General features: G+C 35.5%; 2 protein-coding genes and 2 long non-coding RNA genes across 5 annotated transcripts in view; 3 read left to right on the top strand and 1 right to left on the bottom strand.

Annotated features, from left to right (window-relative positions):
• Positions 1–19041, bottom strand: part of LOC139117343 (alkylglycerol monooxygenase-like) — a 307539-nt gene that overhangs the window by 92367 nt on the left and 196131 nt on the right. The window lies entirely within an intron of this gene.
• The window catches only part of LOC139117349 (uncharacterized), a 73053-nt gene that overhangs the window by 23085 nt on the left and 30927 nt on the right, over positions 1–19041 (top strand). The gene's annotated exons all lie outside the window — the stretch shown is intronic.
• On the top strand, positions 1535–7765 carry LOC139117860 (OTU domain-containing protein 1-like). The gene is made up of 4 exons (XM_070681094.1): positions 1535–1556; positions 3662–3766; positions 4138–4779; positions 7692–7765. Exons 1-4 carry the CDS (start codon positions 1535–1537, stop codon positions 7763–7765), a joined length of 843 nt encoding a protein of 280 aa, XP_070537195.1.
• Positions 7752–10872, top strand: LOC139117351 (uncharacterized). The gene is made up of 2 exons (XR_011548510.1): positions 7752–7800; positions 10647–10872. It is a non-coding gene; the product is annotated as an uncharacterized lncRNA (long non-coding RNA).

Raw genomic sequence — 19041 nt, 5'->3', positions numbered from 1 at the left:
CATTAATTTTAACCATCTTGACCTGATGTTGAAATATGGACTTGGCAGGAAAAGGGATACTGTACGATAGACCTGGTCATGATTATTGATAATAGACACCTTCTAAAGGTTTTATTTCTTATATACTAAATGCCATATTACATATATTAGAAATCTAGCCATAATTCTAAAAACCCGCAGCCCGCAACCCGCAACCCGCAGCCCGCACTTTAGCAGATACCGTGATGGCAACTGTCTAAATTGTCCTATAAGTTATGGGATCTATATTACTGAAGAGTACTATATTGTACAAACCAGACTTAAAGTGCTATTCTACACATCCAGGGATGACTATAAAGATGCCATTGTAGATGAATATGCAAGGTGTTACAGGGGTTTCGTTAAAAGCCGGCCACCGGCCATATGGCCGGCTGTAAGGCGATTACGGCCGCCTGTTATTACCTGAAAATCATGTAAATTGTTGTGCCGCTTACAGGAATGAATAGCTGGTAACAAATACAGCATATCGGCAAAAGTTTACAATGATGTGTATCCTTCATGCTGAATTACTTGTTTTCAACACTTTTGCGGGGTTTTCAGTGAAAATTTTGTGGTCGTTGGTTCGCATTCGTGTATCTTGCGATACTGGTAGTGGCACAGCTATACAGCACGGAACCCATCTGTACAACGTACACAGGGTGGTTGGAGGTTAGGGGTCATTGAGCCTGTGCAGTAATGCAACATAATGTCGGTCAGCCTTTGATTCAATTTGGCATGTGGGGCTTCTACACAAACTAATAAAGTATGGTATCACAGGGAAATTTTATAACATCATTAAGTCAATTTATTTAAATTCGAAGGGTTGCATTAGGGTGAAAGAGGGACTCACTGAACAGTTTCCCATGGAGAGAGGAATAAGGCAAGGTGACGGCTTAAGCCCACTGCTTTTTAACCTATACATTAATGACATAAAAGATTCGCTTAATTGTGTCACCTATGACCCACCAACTTTATTACGGAGTACTTTATCATGTCTACTTTATGCCGATGACTTACTTCTACTATCTGAGACACCTACGGGCTACAGAATGCTATAAATTCAATAGGGCATTATTGTGAAAAATGGCATTTAGGCATAAACATTCTCAAATCAAAAATCATGGTTTTCAACAAATCGGGGAAAATTTTCAACAAATTTAAATTTACTATACATGGTAATGAGTTGGAAAATGTGTCAACATATACTTACCTTGGCATAAAGTTAAATATTACAGGAAAACTAAACAGAGCACAAATTGATTTGAAAAACAGAGCTATGAAGGCATGTTTTAAATTGAGACAGTTACTCTTTGCAGAGTCAAATATTCCAATTAAGGTCCATTTACAAATGTTTGATGCCATGATAAAACCTATTCTGCTATACTGTACAGAAGTATGGACTGCGGACATATACACAAATGCAAAATTCATACTCACAAACTTAACAAACACAATTGAAAAGTTGCACATTAAATTTTGCAAGCACATACTTAAAGTGAATAACAAAGCATCCAACATGGCATGTTTAATGGAACTGGGTAGATATCCTCTAATTGTTTCAAGCATAACACAAATGGTCAAATATTGGTTAAAAATAAGTAAGAAAGCAGATACAACACTGACTCGTGAGGCTTATGATCTGGGTTGTCAACTGGACAATGCACAGATAATTGGGTGTCAGGAATTAAACAATCGTTGCTGCTCGTAAATATTGGAGATGCAATGAATGTAAAGATAGAAAATGACAAACAGTTTAAAACTAATTTCAATGTAAAAGTTAAATAGCTATTTGAAAAATGTGCATTTGAATTGATTCATGATGATACTAGACAAGGGCACCATAAAAATAAACTTCGCACATACAGAGAGTTGAAAAAGATTCTCTCTCGAAAGCTACCTTCATGTTATAAAAAACCCAGATCACAGATCAGCCCTGTGCAAGTTACGCATTAGTGCACACATACTACACACAGAAACAGGTAGATATAGAAACCTTGATGTCATAGACAGAGCATGCCCAATTTGCCAAAACAAACAAGTAGAAGATGAGATACATTTTCTTTTTCATTGCAAAGGATACACAGACATTAGACATGATTTTTTCAGTAAACTAAACATTTGTAAAAACGCATTCAGAGGCACACAAGACCTTGTAAGCATCTTTTCAAGGACAGATAAAGCATCACTATGTGAATTGGGAAAATACATACATACATGTTTTAAACTCAGACAAGACAAAATGAAAAAGACAAAGTAAACTATTTATGAACCTTTAATATGTTGACCTCATGTATAGATATTTATATTTATATATATACTATATATACTCTTTCATTGTTGTTTTTGCAAAACCTTTATTGTACTTTATGATCAAGATCCCAACTGGGATACGATTTCAATAAAGGCTTACTTTACTTTACGTAGGTGAAGTTACTCAGTTCGGCGAAATGGAAACAGTTAGAGGGGTTGGTTGATTAAGAAGGGTACAGTCGATGGCAATTTCTCAGATCATTTTGATACTTATTCGGCGTTTTATGAATATCTCTCAGGGAAGGTTTCTTCTGAATGCATCAGCAATCGCCCACAGCTATCCGTGGTGGCGGATTGTGTTAAACAACGGCTTGCTATTGTCAATGTAGTCAACCTTCGTGTTCGTTCTTGGATTTTAATGACTGAGAGCCAAACGTTTGACTTGCTTCAACTCTGTGGGTATATAAATATCAAAAAAAAATAAATTGAAGGTGTAAACTTTAGCAGACTGTGACGTTGAGTGGTAGGCTGTAGCCATGGTCCGGAGAGACCGTTGTTTGTGGTTTCATACACCGTACACGGCAATGCAGGAAGTAGGGAAATTGAATTACCAGCCACTGTACACATGTATCGCCAAGTTCGAGACGGATTTCGCGCACCAAAAGCCACAATAATTCTTTCAAAAAACCAACATCGATGGCTCCAAATACATCTCTGAATTCATATTTTCTATGCTCTTTGCGTCAAAGATGATCTCCCATGCATTTTTGAGTGTGGTTTCCGAAGGGACCCATGCTGTCAACTTAAAACTCTCACTTTTTTACAATAGTCATTCATGATTTGAAGTAGCGGCACCTTGATTCAGGCTATCTATACTGTTGTCTCTGATCGTTTGAAAAATGCAAATACTTTTTCTTAATAAAGTTATCATGTGTGATTGATGTACCGTTTTGTCCAGTTACTATAGCTAATTTGGAACCATGTCGGTGGGGGGGGGGGGGGGGGGGGCTGCCATATCCAAACATCCTCATGCTTGGACGTTGGTACGGCTTGGCCGCCTGTAATTTTCATTTGGCCCCCTGTTTCAAGACTTAGTGAAACCCCTGGTGTTATATCCAAATAAAAGAAGATATACACTATGAGCATTCATGAACCTGGTTTAGCTACATTTGCTAATTTCATAGTAAGACCATTTCTCATATTTACTCAAGCCAACATGATGATCCTATGCACACACTTTGATCTCCCTATAATAGCAACGTTGAGTGTTTGGTTGGATTTCACTTTTTTTCGCCACAAAGTAGCTACATGTATGGTGTCCACTCAAGTCTCACTTTGATTTCTATTGAGATGAACTTAATTTAAGTTGTATTTACAAACTTGGATGTTCTAGGGATAGATGTCTCAAGACAGTCCATGAAGACTCAATATCAGAAACTAAAGAGTACCCAGACTGTGATAGAACAGGAAGCACAGGATGAATTCCTAAAAAGTCAAGGTCTGTACAGATATCACATAATTCCTGATGGGAACTCTCTCTATAGAGCCATTGCAGAATCCTTTTATGGTGATCAGTCCAGACATGATGATCAAACAAATGGACAGATACACAGACCCACACACATTTAAAAACGTAGAGTGCCTAATACAGTACCTTTGTGCCCAAAAGGGCTATATCTAATATTTACCTCTATTTATGAATGTTGTGTAGAGTTTACAATTTACTTTTGCTGGCACAGGAGGGAAGAGTAGTTCAGCTCATACGGTCACCAAAGTTCTTGAGTAGGTTTCACATACATGTACTCATTTCCTTCTATTGAGATGAATTCAACTAACATTTATCAACCTCTGTGTTGTCTACTTTTACAGATTCTGAAGTAATCAATGTTCCTAGGACAGATGTCACAAGACATGGTGTATTCATGAAGACTCTTTGTCAGAGACTTAAGGGAAACCAAACTGTGATACAACAGGAAGCTCAGGATGAATTCTTAGAAAGTCGAGGTCTTTTCAGATATGACATAATTCCTGATGGGAACTCTCTCTATAGAGCCATTGCAGAATCTTTTTATGGTGATCAGTCCAGACATGATGATCTCAAACAAAGAGCAGTCAAGTATGCAAGAAAAAACTTACTTCAATCACAGCATGCAAGTGAAGGAGATCTAGAACTTTCCCAAGAACCCTTGGGAAAGTCTTCTGAAGTAAATGCTGTAAGCCACTTACTTAGTGTTCATATACATGTACTGATTGGAGGAGAGGACAGTCAGAAAGAGCCAAAATTCCACATACATAGTCCAGAAAATGCAGACACCGACAGAAACATCTACATAAGCTGGCTCAGCACTGGACATTATGATGCAGTGGTATCACACATGAATTACAATAAAGTATACATGGAATGGTTGGAACAGCAACTCTCCTGCTGCTGGTCAACTGAATTACAGCAACAAAAAGTCAAAGACGCAAGTAGTCAAGTCCCATCAGGTCATCTCCCTACCAGTACACAAGGTAAGAATTACATCAACAAGATTCTAAGGATGTCTGATAAAACCTACCATGAATCCATGGTTGAATTAATGTAAAAATATTTAGTGCTATAGCATACTTTGTTGCTTTTCAGATGGAGTATGTAAGTAACAGTTAATGATGAAACTGCATAACTTACGAGATTGTTCAAACATACCATCAACAGTCGACACCAATAGTTGCTCTAGAATTTACAGGGACACCTAATCTCAGTTGCTGATTAAGGTGTGTACCTGAAACATGACTTAATTGTTTTACATTCCTCTCCTTAGAAGTTTTTTCATTAACTGCTGGCTTTGACCTCAATTTTTCATCTCACACAATTGCAGTTTTCAACTTTTTATCACAAGGGTTTGTCATTCACTCTGTATGAATGTTTGGTTGTATGGTCAGCCTTCTACGTGCTGTTTATCAACTTGAAGGTAGACTGTACATCCACATTGAAAGAATCGATAAGCTGTCTAAGTATCTTTACCCAAATAGATTGATGGCTGATTCACTGTCAACACTAATACAATATCCATACTTAAGTTTGTATATAGCCACTGCTACAATGACAATTAAAATAGACAAAGTAAGACTTAAGTTTACAAATGCACAAACCTTGGTATGATGTTGCTTTCCAAACAAGAATGTGAAAGCTCCATATCACAGACACTATAAACTATAGGTGTGTAATGATTTGTTTTAATATGATTACCTGGCAGCCATTTGTTACAATTTTATGCTCAAAATCATTGCACAGACATGCTTCATCTAACGACATTCAAACATGACAGAAGTACAACACACAATAACACAAATCTGCAAACGATTTGCTTTTAGAGATATATGATTCAACTTATCCACCTGATGCATATGGCCATTTTGTTACAAAAATGTTTATGTCTAAAGCCAAAGTTTGTCATCTGCTTTACTTAAAACTAGGCACAGTGCAATGTATAACAAAATACATACAAATATATGTCAACAAGGTTTGCATTAAAATGATCAATGACTGCGTGCCTGAAGGCCATTTTGATGGAGTTGTATACTCCGAAGTATAGCTGTACGAAAAAGGGTAACTTTGCTCTATACAATGCTTGATGAAACACACATGCTTGCCAACCATTCATTTTGTAATTATACTGTGCAAGATGGCTAGAAGACATCAAATTCTATGAAATATTATGTGCAGCATGCTTGCTGTCCATTCAATGTGTAGTACTGTCCAAGATGACAAGAAGGTATCAATTTTTATGAACTAATTTATGTCCAGAACAGTTTAGACACTGCCGTGGATGAATTTATTCTGATTTGGAAGACTGACTATGGGAATGGTGCCAGGGCTATATACAGAAACATATAATGCTATAATGTCTGCTGTTCCCGGAGAAATAAAATATGGAGGCAGACAGGTAGTCTTGGGTAGACCTTTGTTTAAGCAACTGGCACTTACTGGTACACAAACATGTATTCCACCAGATAAACTCCAGGTGAGTCCACTATACAGTGCCTTAAATCAGTCTATTAAATGTGGCATAAGGCTTCTTAAACAGACATTTCTTAATGTTGAAGCCATTGACATATGTGTCTGAATTGATTTCATTAAAGGCCTGTGTTGGTGTCAGATTGTCTTGCCAGGAAATTTACTTACTCGATTACAATTTCAATGGAAAACAAAAGGCTATGACACCTTCATAATCCTCTTACAGACTAGAACAAAGTCAATCCCATGGATCGATTCCTATACCTTTAAACTATGTTGCAGTAGTATACTGGTATAAATATAAATAATTTCAGTCTCAACAATTTTTATTGAGTAAGGCTGTGTCATCAATGATAAACTGTTATTTTAAAGCTTATGTGCATGCTTTGAAAGTGAAACTATGGTCTCAATTCAATCGTATCCATTCCATTTTTCAATTTATCAACATTATTAATTGCAAAGATTTCAACTGTTGTGTCTTGTATAACATTCACTGACAACAGATGAATGGATGCATACTTTCAAGCACGTTGGATAGTAACTGCATGGTGTACGTTATTTCAAATAGGGAATTTTACAGTGAAGTTTTAGTTATAATATTAGTTAGTTACTGCCCATAATGCCTCACGGCATGAAGGCAGCAACAAAAGTTCTCCAGTCCTATCAGTTTTGGGCAAGGTATTTGACTGTCCCCCAAGTGTGGCCTAGCATCTTTAGTTCTTTCTCTACAGTTCTCCTCCATGTATTCTTCAGTCTTCCTCCTCTTCGTTTTCCCTCAGGGGTCGATGTAGAGCTACTCTTGTAATATCAGTAGTATCTTTCTGAGCAGATGTCCTATCCATGTCCATCTCCATCTCATGAGGATGTTTCCTTGCATACTGACTGGCATTTATCAAAGAGTTCCACATTTGAAATGATATTTGGCCAGAAGATGCATACTATGTGCCTGAGACTCTTGGTATGGAAGGTTGACATTTTACTAACATCTCCCTTGGTCATTCTCCAACATTCAGAACCATATATAACAGGGTGGAAAGAACACAGCTTTGGTACAGATTGAGTTTAGTAGAATACAGTCGTGACTTCCATATATTATTCAATGACTAAAAGGCATTTCTTGCTTTGCCGAGACGACTCTTTATGATTATGCTGACGATCCTGCTTTCTTACACATATTCATCGGCATATGCAGGAGAAAACATCTCACCTTAAAGAGAATGACCAGAAGATTAGCTTATAAAGATCAACCAAAGGAAAACAGAAGTGATGACTTTGAATGTCCCAAACGCTTCACCAATCCAAATTAATTGAGACGATCTTCCCAGAACGAATGTGCAGCACAGTTAGTCAAGGTGGAGGTGAAGAAAGAGTGAAGTTTTATGTGGTGCTTTTTTGATTATAACAATTTGTAAATTTCACTCCACAGGTGAACAAGATACATCTGGTATCAAAGATACCTGGGAAGAACAAAGCAAACAACAGACGCTGATGAATTTATGAGTTGCTTCACAGGATTGCTGGAGACTTGGGAAAAGGTATGAAAACTGGATCAGTGGATATAAAGATACTTTATAAGATGCCAATTAAACTTCATTATTATTGTAACAACAAGAAATGTCAACATTTCTCAAAATGAAGACTACAAATGTTACACCATACAACAGAAATGTATTGATAATTTGTAGTTTTTGAGATCAATACACCCAGGCACAGATAAGTGGTACAAAACCTGCTTTTATAGAGCCAGCTAAATATTTATCCACTGGGACATGCACCCTGAGCCAATATTTCTCTGACATGGCTGTAAAAACTTTATTCAAACTTGGTACAGGGATTACTCCTTATCTCATACATATGCACGTCAATTTAATTTTGTGATTAGATCAAATACCGGGTATGGCCATGTGACAGCCATTTTTATTGATAAGGTGGGGACTATGTCATTGACAATGACTATGAAAAAGAGCTGGCCTGTTTTTCTAGAGTGACTGCAATGAATTTGATGAAACTTTGTACAGATGTTCGCCACACAGAGCTCAGTAATCCAGTAATTTGCGTATTTGATTAATTTTGTAATTAGGGTGATATGTCGAGAAATACTCCAGCAAATCTGATGAAACTTGGTACAGATCTTTAGCACATGGTCTCATATAAGTTTACAAGTCACTGCCAAACATTTTTTCCTTCTATTATAACAGTTACTGATTATCACGTGCACCACATTTCATAAACCATACTGCCCAGTAAACCATACTGCCACATAAGTCACTTTGCAGTGTCATCCTTATAACTGCTAATTTGTTATATTTAATGAACTTTCCTAATTAGTTGGCTATCTCCAGAACCACTGCATCAAATTTGATGAAACATTGTACAGATGTTGATCTCTCAGTACTTTAATACTGTGTGAAGACATTAAGCAATATCATGTCAATTTATTGCTTATTTGCGTAATTTATGAATATTGTAATTAGTGTGATATGTCTAGAAATCTTACATCAAATTGATGAAACATGTCACACATGTTGATTTTTTGATGGTTTTTGGTGTGTGCATTGATGTGTAGCAGTATCATGTCAATTAACTGCTGACTTGCATATTAAATGAATTTTGTAACTAGGCTTATATATCAAGAATTGTACATCAAATTTCATGTAACTCACATTGCTTTTAAACGTTTGAATAAAGACATTTATCAGTGTCATTCAAATATTTCTAATTTGCATATTTAATGACTTTCCTAATTAGTGGGCTTCCTAATTAGTGGGCTAGGTCTGGAAATACTGCGTCGAATTTGATGAAACTTGGTGCAGATGTTTAGCTCACATTGCTTTAACATTGATTAAAGACACTATGCAGTGTCATGTCAATTAATATTTAATTTACATACGTAATGAACTTTCCTAATGAAGAATGGTATGTCCAGAAAACACTTTATCCAATTTGATGAAACATTTGATAGATGTTGATCTCACAGTGTTGTAATACAATTCTTTGACACTTGGCAGTATGGTTTATGAAATGTGGTGCACGTGATAATCAGTAACTGTTATAATAGCAGGGAAAAATGTTTGGCAATATCCTGTTGATTAATTAGCATTGACTTATCTAATGATCTTTTGTAATTAGGGTGGCAGCCCACAGTGGTTTTATGTTTTCATCAGGATGGAACTCATTTTTAATTACAGACCCAATATACTGAACAGGACTCTATGCTCTCCAAGGACTTGTAATCAACGTACCATTTAACAAGTGGCGACTGTGTCATCAACAATGACTTGTTTATTCTGACGTAGAACCATTGTCTATGTACATCCCCCATGGTCTTACCAATGTCTATCTGTCTGACACTGCGTTGTTGTCTGTGGAGGAGATAGTTCATGAACAGCTCAGCAGATTGGAATCAAATTTTGTACAATGTTTTGTTATTGCAAGATCTGATATGGCTTTGCTGGCTGTAGTTGCATAGTTTTTGCTAATTGGCATAAAAATAATTGTAGAAAAAGGATATAAATCAAGAGGGTACATAAGCATGGAATATCATGAAAACATTCTACAAATGTTGATCACACAAAGATATACGGTAACAGCACTGAAAGATATTAGGAGGAACGTGACAAAAAAGTTAATCGCAAACGTTCATATCTGATGAACTTTTCCAATTAAGTGTTTAAATCAAGAATGTCTGAATAGATCTAATGAAATCTGGCACATAGATTCTGGTAGGTAATAGCATAGACAAAACTAGTGTTTTTTTGTTGGTTTGGCTGGCATAATTGATGTTGCTATATATAGTCATATGTTCTTAGAATGACAGCATCAAATCTGAAGAATCTTGGTGCCGATAAGGGCCCACATCATTTTATAGCAATTTATTGTCAATGATGTTGCTCATTTGTCTATTTAACAAAGTTTTACAAAAGGGGATATATCAGGGAAGACTTGACTGTTAAGACAATGAAATATGCTATGTGCTTATTGGTGATACAGAGATGTACTTGTAGGGACAGAATTCTTGCAATTCAATGTCAATTAATGCTACTTTGTGTATTTAATACACTGCAGTTAAATTTTTAACTCAAGTTTGGTATGCTAAGTCTGTTTGTGATCATTAGGTGACTTCTGATGAAGTGGGGTCTTGTGAAACACTACCTTCTTCCCTTCAACCAATTATAAACTAAATGATATGATCTCTTGTTATGATAGCTTAAGATTTGTTCATTATTAATGTGTTCAAACAAATAGAACCTAGCTAAGGCTAGTATGAAATTTACAGATGATATCATTGTTAGACTAATTTAAACATGCCCTAGCATTCTTCTGCTAGGAACCATAGGAACGATTGTTTCCATGCATTTTCCTATTACTATATGTTTTCCAGATGAACTTGAATCAATGAAATTCCTATGCAGAAATACCAAGTCAATGGGAATACAGAAGAGAGAAGTTGAAAACATAAATAAAGCAACAGATCTATTTCAAAAATTGCTTGACAGGAAGCTGATAAAAGCAGATGACAGCACACTCCTTGTTAAGTTACTGAGGCAAGCTAAAAGACAGGATCTTGTGGAACTGGTCATGCCTACTCAGCCATGTGATATCACAGGTATGCTTGTACTGTAACTATCTAGTATTAGAACATTGGCCATTCCTCCTCAGTTTGATGCCTCATTGCAAGAGGGATCTTACTCAGTTTTTCAACAAACAGAGTTAGAAGGGAATAAAGGTTTTAAAAGCCTCTAATTCTAAAGTGAAATTCAATTTGTAGTTAATGGTTGAATGGGTAAAGGGTAATGTCATAGATATAAAAATTGTCATAAATGAATGTTATAACTATGTAATCATTTTTATGTAAATTGAAAAAATGTGGAGTTACGTCCATCTTGCACTAGCATTTTGAGCAAAAAGGACCAAATTCATAATGAGTTTTGTCCCTTATGTACAGGTCGATTTTCTGTTTTTGGTGAAATATTCCTGCCATCGTCATTATAAGATGTTTTTACATTTTGATGTTATTATATTTGCCCATGTAAGACAACGTAACTTTTGAGTTAGTCCTAAGAGTTAATCTCAAGTGCGAAAGGGTTGTAACTCAAGTTATGTCCTATTGAAATATCAGTTATATTGACATTTTACTCAAAAAGATGCATTTCACATTCCCAACAAAAATATATCAAAATTCAATTTTGACCAAAACATGAGTTACGTTGCTCTTACACTTGGCCATTACCTCTCAAATTTGAGCAAAATTTCCCCCAATGATTTGTAAATGATCCAATAGTAATACTCACAGTGCAAGAACTGATAGATTTGTTTCCCCATGTGACTGCTTTAATAATCCTATGCTAGATCAAATTTTTGTGTGCATAGAAATTGACAGATATACAAATATACAAATACACAATATTCTTTTTCCATTTCCAGAAAATATAAAATGGTTGCAGAAATACCTACAAGAAAAATATGAGAGACATTATGAGGACTTCAAACCCATTCCTTGGAATACAGATGTGTCTCTGAATCTCACAGAAATCTACACACGATTGAAAGTTATAAAGACCAACAGAGGGTGGTGGTTCAAACAAGGACTTATCATTGAAAATGAGCTTGAAATTTTCCAGAACACAGATAAAAAATCACCTTGCAGACGAATAGCAATTGAAGGAGCTCCAGCTATGGGTAAATCAACATTCTGTAGGAAGTTAGCTTATGACTGGGCATGTGGAAAGTTACCACAATTTCAACTTTTATTTTTCTTGGAAATGAGACATGTTTCTGATAAAAAGAGATTAGATGAAATAATTTTCCACCAGTTACTTCCTGAGGATTCAGAAATAACAAAAGAAGTACTTTATAATTATATTCAACAAAACCAGAATTTAGTGTTGTGTTTGTTTGATGGGTTAGATGAAATGACATCCATTTCCAGAGAAAAGTCAGATATTCCAGCTATTATTTCAGAGAAACTCTTGACCTGGTGTACAGTTGTCACAACAACTCGGCCTCTCATGTTGCATAGCTCTCTTGGAAACTGTCATGTACACTTCAGAATTGAAGGTTTTACAACAGAAGATGCCATTAACTTTATAAATAAGTATTTTGCTCTTGTGGGAAATCAACGAGAAGCTGAGAAACTTATCTCAGAGTTAAAGTTAGAGAATGTGAAACCACCACCACCACCATCTTATGCATATGAGGGGCATGAGAGTGATTTAGGTGATTATTATGAGAAACTATTACAGAGTCAGAGTCATTGGGGTGATGATTATGATGACAAGTCCTGTCAGAGTGTTGATGATACAACAAATAGCCACATCAGATATGATTTGCTGTGTAATCCATTACATCTAACATTTGTCTGTTTGCTTTGGGAAGAGAGGAAACTTATTCCTACAAGCAACATGACAGATATTTATACAGAGATTTTGGATTGTGTGTTGAAGAGATATTGCTGTAAGAATGACAAGACACTTGTTAATGGGAAACTACCCCAGGATGTAAGTGATGAAGTGAATAGGTTGGCCCATTATGCATATGATGTTTATTTAAAGGATAATATGATGGTTGATGAAGATGGTTTGAGTGAAACAGTGCTAAATCTAGGTTTGCTAGTGAAAGATTCTGGAATTTCCAGAGTTAAAGTGCAGCGCCATTGCTTTTTCTACCACAAAACATGGCTGGAATATTTCACTGCTTTACATATCTGTAATAATGCTCATGATTTTGTCCATTCAATTGAGGGAGAAGTTTTGAATCAGAAACAAGTTTGTCTTTTGCAGCTGGTATACTTAAAAAGAAAGCAGACCCCTTCCTTAAACAACTGGTCAAAAAGATGCAGTGCAAATACAATACATCAGACTATGACATTACTGCAGAATTTAGGTTGATCTGTGAATGTTTACATGAAGTCAGTATTGATATTGACTACTTAGCACCAGAGATGCCTAATTATTTGATTCTAGGAGAATATGGAGCTGGAGAGTTCATACCTTCCATTTTACAACCTAATGATAAAAACATTACCTTTGGCTCACTGAATTGTGATACAGAGTTTGTTTTTGAGCAGCTGAGTAATATGTTATGCAAAACTAAGGGTTCAGTGACAAATATCAAACATCTATGCATCATTTATGGATCAGATGATAGAATGTTACAGTTAATTAGGCAGATAGCTACAGTCTGTCTCAGTTTAACAACTTTTGACATTCAACAGGTCAGTATTGAGTGTATGCAATTCTTAGCAGAGGCATTGAGGAAAGGATGGCAGTTGAATACTTTGACATTATCACCAGCTGTTGACACTGAGGTGAAGGAAAAGGCCAACCAGGTTGTCAATGATTTATTCAAAAGTGTCAATTGTAACAAGTACTTAGAAATTGATGAAGGGAATACACAGAGTGTGATTCTCTGCCCACTCAATGAGCTGGTAGAAGATGGACCAAACTATTTACAAGCGATCTAAGGAATAAGATTACCAATGCTGTTGAAATTGAGTCATTCAGAAACTCACTCTGTAACTTTACCACAAAATGCAAGAACACTAAGAAGTTGACTGTCATGTTTTACTATTTATCTAACGTCTTTTACAGAATATTCAATAAGTTACTACAAGCTTTAAAATCAGCTAGCTCAGTTTTAGTATCATTTGGCATTTTATGGGGGGGACTCTTAACATCACCTGATAGAACTCACAATCTTGTAGAGACTTTGAATACAAATAGCAACATTAGTGACTTTGAAGCCATTGTTGTTGAAGATTCAGAGTCAAACGCTGTTCACTTCATAAGAGAAGTCAAGCATATCAAGTCCTTAACATTACACATCTATAATCCTTATGTCTTTAAGATCTTGATCACAAACATTGAATTGAAAGGAGTGTTGAAACATTTGACACTGATAGGTTTTTTCACTGATGATTACTTCAAGTACAAAATGCATGACGACTACTACGGAAAGTCTAGCCATGACAATGATAATTAACATAATCTTTAATGACCTGGTATCACCTCTCAGTGATCTTCTCAGCAAGGGTACCAGTCTGCATTCATTGACTGTAACCATTTTTTCAGACAGAAAGGAAATTGTTGACAAAGTTATGTCTAAGGTATCATCTCATGTTGAATCAAAGAGCATAGTCATGGATCAGTTTGTTACTCCAACAACGCAAACAATGCACTATGTTTCCGGTTTTGAATTGCCTTTCATAGTCCATGGCATGACCATTACCATTGACTTTTTTAGTTCAAATGACAAATAAAATTCACAGTTTGTTGAAATTTCAAAGGAATCATTATTAATGGGTCATATCTGATATGTTCTCTAAATACGCCATGTGTTTCAGGTAATACTTACCTTAGTAATATAATACCAGTACTCCTGTGACATATCCCATCATGCAATTTTCTATTGCACCATAAACTGGGAAAAATGAATCTTCAACAAATACCAAATCTTGTGATGTACACCAGCTATTGCAATATCTCTTCAAATACAGTCTGCTTCAGTCATCTGTAATTTCAGTTCATTTGAAGGCACATTCTCCCTGGCACTGTTCGCATACTTCGAGATTATTTCTGAAGGATACATGTATGTACCATCAGTTGGCGGTACATGGCTGGCATGTATATGTATTTTGACATCTATTGATAATCATCTTTAAGTCATGAAGAGATAATTTGTGCTTGTAGCAGTTGTTCTGATCCAAATGTAGGCTGCTTTTGATTTGCATCAATGGACAAAAAAACAACATGTAACCTTTCATATTAACTGAATTGTCTGATTATTATGTTTCCTTTATTCCACCATCAGTATTGGCTTGCTGCTTTCTGTATGTGTACTTCAGTTTTCAATCATTCTGTCAGTAAATTTAATATCAAGTCTCAAGAAATACCCATTGAACAAACAGCTTCAGGCAAATACACAGCAAAAAAAATGTGATGGTTAAATTTGCCTCATTCCATAGTTTACTTTTTTCTCAATTTTCCAAGAGTTTTCTCTGTGATGTCATTAATGCAAGAACTTCCTTTGCTATTTTCTGACATTGTATTTGTGTTCTGAGAAACCAATTTATACCAGATATCTGATTGTTTTCATTCAACAGTTTGTGTATATCTGTAATGTTTTGAAGATAATGTCCACTTATTACATTCCTTACATGTTACCGTTACAAAGTACAGTGAACAAACAGGTTTTGACCGACGAGTCATGTAGTTACAAAAGCAAATGATTGACTTGCTACATTCCATAGATTAATTTTTTCCAGTTTTTTCAAGAGTTCTACCAAGAACAGTTTTGTTTAGTATTTGCTGATATCATATTCCTATAAGTGAATTTACTGTAGCTACCTACTGTTGCTTTGTTCCACAGTTTATCTCTGTAAAGTTAAATAATAAATATTTTTATCATATTATTAGCATGACACTGTTAACTAGATAAGATAGATACTTGAGCTTATAAAGGAGTTTATGCTTTCTAAGATTCACATCTTGCATTCATCATATTTTTCACTTACAAGACAAACTGGGACAAGTGTCTTTAAATGAAAATTTTAGTATAAGCATTCTGTTTTACAGTAAAAATTTCCCAAATGGTTATAACATGTTGTGTATACGTTTGATAGATATTGACAGACAGTGTAATAAATACCATACAAACTGTGTGCTGAACTTGACATTTTGGCTGCTTGAGTAGTGATTGATTGCTGTCATTTGAACATTAATTCTCATTCAATTAAGGTAGAACGCACCTCGGGGACAGACATTCGGACTCTCAAACTTTTACAATTCTCTTCTGATATACCACATGTGGGGATTCATTTTAAAGCTCTTGGTGAAAGAAAACTTTCCACCCGCTTAGTTTTTCAAAATTCAATTTTTTTGTCCATAGAATTAACACAGGGATGGTGGCCATTTTGAATTTCATATCAGTAAATCTTGGGTAATTTGTTTGTCTAGTACTAAATTTGCACAGTGACCACCTATTTTTATCCTTGATTTTGAAAGAGAATGATTGAAAGATTCCTTGAGGAAAGTTAGGGCAAAAGTTTAAGTCTTTAACTTTCGAGGTGCATTCTACCTTAAAAGTGGGACATATTTATCAGCTATGCTCACATTTTCCATATGTATAAAGAATGGTCGTTTTTTCAAATTTATTTCATTGAGATCCAATCTGCAGACACCTGAGTTACCAACTCTGCAACCATAGAGGCTGAACTGTAATAGCTTAGAAAAAACTGTATTCTTTTCCTGGATTTGAATTTTTTCCCTTTCTCCATTCTTCTTTGATCCGTTGACAGTCAAAATTTGGAAAAAATTCATTTTTTACATGAACGACAGTATGGTAGTCATTTTATCAATCCCTATTGATTATGTTTCAATTTATGGGAGGATGAAACCACTGTCACAGTATTTTTGCCAATCAAGCCATTTGTTTGGCACATCCACCCTGCCTGCAAATTGATCTGATATGAGATGGCAAACTGTATTGAATGTATTCTGTGGCATGGTTGCTGAGAGGGCAGTGTCAGAACATGACCATGTTGAACATATTTTGTGGTATCGGTTGGGTTTGGAAGACATGAAAATTAGCTGATAGGCTTTCATAGAATGTCTTTCTATAGCTACAGGGAGCTCAACCGACTTGCAAATTCTAAAGGAAAATCACGTATTTGTTCTAACCAAAGCCAAGATCAAATGCATAATAGTCAAAGATTACACTGAAAGGACAGACCATTAGATCTCAGGAAAGATATATAATTTTTTCTTGTTCCAAAGTTGGGTTTTTTAGGCTTTCATTTTACAGCCAACCTAAATGATTGCATGTGAACATTTCTTTATATTAAAAGACGTATGGTGTCAAAAGTCTGTTTGGGCAACTTTTCCTTTTCAATAAAACCATTGGTCAATTCCTAAAAATTATCTGGGTCATCTAGTACCTGCAGGCACAAAGACATCACTTCATGTAAACTTAGGATGTCGAATCATGATTGAAAGCAAATGATGCAGGCAAAGTTGGTCATAGTACAAGTACTAAAACTTTGTATGTATAAGCACTCTTTATTGCAAAAGTGTAAATATTTGTCATTCCATGTAATATACACATATATCTATATTAACACATCACATCAGTGTTTGTAAATTTGAAAGATGTATGAAAAAGTTCAAATAAAATGTCTGTCATGTGAGTTTTAAGATCTATATCTTGTGGCTGATACAGATTTATTTAAGTTTCTTTATTTTCCCATCTGCCGTAGTAAATCATGGTTTGTTGGATTTGATAAATTAAAGATATCAAAGTGCCATTTGTGGGTGGCTGTACCTTGAAATTGTTGACATAAAATGTACAGAAACTGAGTACAGGGAACACTCTTCCTAGACATTGTCATTTAGACTGCCTGAGATTATAACCATTGATAATGAAAAGCAGAGCATGCAATGCAGGTTGCACTCTGGGGAAAATGTGAAAAACTGAACTGATGATATGGTTGTGCAATCCTCCAAAAACACAGTCTACGTAGGGCTTTACATGAAACTGTAAACTGACCGTAGAGGGCGCTCTCACAATGTGAACAAACCATAGAGAACCATGAAGGCTAGTTTATAATGTGGCATAGGTAGAAAGTGTAATTTTTACACATGGTGCATGGTATATTCCCCTTGGAACTAGGCACTTCTTTTGGCAATAATAAAAGACAATTTCTTCTTTAGGAAGTTCACTTCAAGAAAAATCATCAAAATTCATCATACAATATTGATTCAAATTTACCCAAAATTGGTAGGTTAACCCTTTTCCTGCCAAGTCCATATTTCATCACCACGTCAAGATGGTTAAAATTAATGAAACAGAACATATTCCATATGATGTATTTTAACATAATTCTGTACATTTGAAAGCTGTTGAAAACATAAATACTGTAAACTTGATTTTTTTGGACTAAAGATGCTATAACAGACCAAGCCAAGTCGGTGAAAATACGTCATGTTTTGGCTCAATACTGCTTTTTACTGACTTGGCTGATGGGGAAGTGATACTGTACGTCTGGCAGGAAAAGGGTTACTTAAGTTCACAGAGAACTAGGAGAGAAGTTGGGTAGTTATGAAGGCAAATTTGAAGGAAAAATGAAATATTAAACCACTGTTGATGAGTCCATAACTTTCCAAAGTGTAGTGTTTTAGAGTCATACTTTTAGGCACTTTTGATTTCTTTCCATTAACATTTCTGATTCCTTTCACAAGCCAGATGGTAGCTGAAAGGGTGAATAACCCCTGACTACTTTTGCCTTGATGGAGATCTGAAAAATTCCTTGGATTGGTGCACACGTATTGGTCCATGTTGCATCAAGTATCAGGTACAGGGCACAACGTACAAACTCCAGCAAGGGTGCATATGATCTGTTAAGGAAATGACGAATAATTTAGTGGAGTTGATTCATGAAGATATTCTTTCACATGCACCAAGCTTTGTGATTAGTTCCTAAAACATAGTCAAAGAAGTTCAGAGAAAATGTCAATTAAATATGAGAACAGATTTTGTCATGAGAAAATAATTAAATAATGAAAGGAAAGGTAAGTAAGCAATTCTTTAATTTTCTACATTCCTGATGTTTTAGCTGTGTTTACAAGAAATGTGAACTGCCCTTTAAAAATATAAGCTGATAAATGGTAACTTAATGTTTTTGGGAAAGAAATTGGAAGAGTTAATCTTAATTACTTACTTTCTGTCACCAGTCAGAGGTAAGACAACTATCTGAGAAAGTCCCTGAAATTGTAAATTGAAAT

This window comes from Ptychodera flava, chromosome 18 (genome assembly GCF_041260155.1).
Source record: "Ptychodera flava strain L36383 chromosome 18, AS_Pfla_20210202, whole genome shotgun sequence".
Lineage (NCBI taxonomy): Eukaryota > Metazoa > Hemichordata > Enteropneusta > Ptychoderidae > Ptychodera > Ptychodera flava.
This window is presented reverse-complemented; position numbering and strand designations above follow the sequence as displayed.